The sequence below is a fragment of the Empidonax traillii genome, unplaced genomic scaffold (assembly GCF_003031625.1).
Source record: "Empidonax traillii isolate 1590-97213 ecotype Southwest subspecies unplaced genomic scaffold, ASM303162v1 scaffold1675:size74954, whole genome shotgun sequence".
Lineage (NCBI taxonomy): Eukaryota > Metazoa > Chordata > Aves > Passeriformes > Tyrannidae > Empidonax > Empidonax traillii.
The window spans coordinates 636-1,837 of record NW_020956868.1 but is presented as its reverse complement, the minus strand read 5'-3'; the positions used below and the strand labels follow the sequence as shown (position 1 = coordinate 1,837).

At 50.3% G+C, this 1,202-nt stretch overlaps 1 protein-coding gene across 2 annotated transcripts in view; it reads left to right on the top strand.

Moving 5' to 3' along the window:
* Window positions 1–901, top strand: part of RTN4 (reticulon 4) — a 36,030-nt gene extending 35,129 nt beyond the window's left edge. The window contains exons 6-7 of one of the 2 annotated variants that reach the window (XM_027908309.1): window positions 174–243; window positions 821–901. In XM_027908309.1, coding sequence (XP_027764110.1) covers window positions 174–243; window positions 821–879 — 129 coding nt within the window. In that variant the 3' untranslated portion in view covers window positions 880–901. The remainder of the gene's footprint in view (window positions 1–173; window positions 244–820) is intronic. The other variant, XM_027908310.1, reaches the window with a different exon arrangement.
* Window positions 902–1,202: the final 301 nt, after the last annotated feature.

Here is a 1,202-nt window from a genome sequence, read left to right as displayed (position 1 = left end):
TGGGTGTTCACAGACAGTGGGGTGTGCTGTGGGTGTGCTGTGGGTGTTCACAGACAGTGGGGTGTGCTGTGGGTGTGCTGTGGGTGTTCACAGACAGTGGGGTGTGCTGTGGATGTTCACAGACAGTGGTGGGTGGGTCCCAGCTGTCTCACAGGCTCTCTTTGCCCCCGCAGTTCGCAGTGTTGATGTGGGTGTTCACCTATGTCGGTGCCTTGTTCAATGGTCTGACACTGCTGATCCTGGGTAAGTGCTGCCAGCTCTGCTCAGCTCCTGCACTGGGGGAACTGGGGAAGCTCTGGGCCACACTGGGAGGCCATTCCTGTGGCCTCAGAATGTTACCTTGGGGGTCTTTTCCCAGGGCTTTGGTAACGCTGCACACCAGGCCCTTTTGAGGCTGATTTTCCAGCCCTTGTATTTCCAGGCCTGTTTGCTGTGCTCGTCCCTGGCAGGGTGAGCTGCCCTGGGTGTCCTGGCCGTGCTGGCTCTCTGGGTGGGTACAGGATCTGTCCCACTGCGGTTTTGTTCCTTGGATTCAGGTGTCAGAACCAAGTGATGCCTGAGCAACCTTTGGGAAGGATTTGCATAACCCCCAGTGAAAAAGTGACCTGTGACCAGACTTCCTGTTCAATGAGCCCTGGAGAACAGCCCAGGCTCTCCTTAATGGGGATTATTTCATTAACTGGCCAACAATTTCTGTCTGGGGCTTAGTTATTTCTTGTACTTTTTGGCCAGACATGTCAAGGGGTGGGAACCAGTCTTTGTTTTGCCTGAACACCATTCCAGTTGTCAATACTTATACCTTTGATGTGCTCTTTTCCAGCTTTGATTTCGCTCTTCAGTGTTCCTGTTATTTATGAGAGACATCAGGTGAGTGTTTAATAGAATTCATTAAATGCCTCATAAAATCAGCTTTTTAAAAGCAAAACCAGAAACAAAACTAAAATTAATTTCGGTTTTTAAAATCTTTAAAGCCTTTAGAAATAGGCCTTTAACCAGGAACCAGAGCCAAGAAAATCAAGTTCCTTTTGAAGTCCAGACCGTGTGTGCTTCCCTCCTCCTTTTTGGTGGAAGTGGAAGAGGTTTTCCCAGCAAACAGTTGTGGGAAAGGCCTGATGAGCCTGGAGGCCTCCTGTGCTGGTCAGCTTTGGTCAGGACTAGAGCAGCACTAGGCAAGGTGTGCAAACCCTGCTGGAAGCACCTCC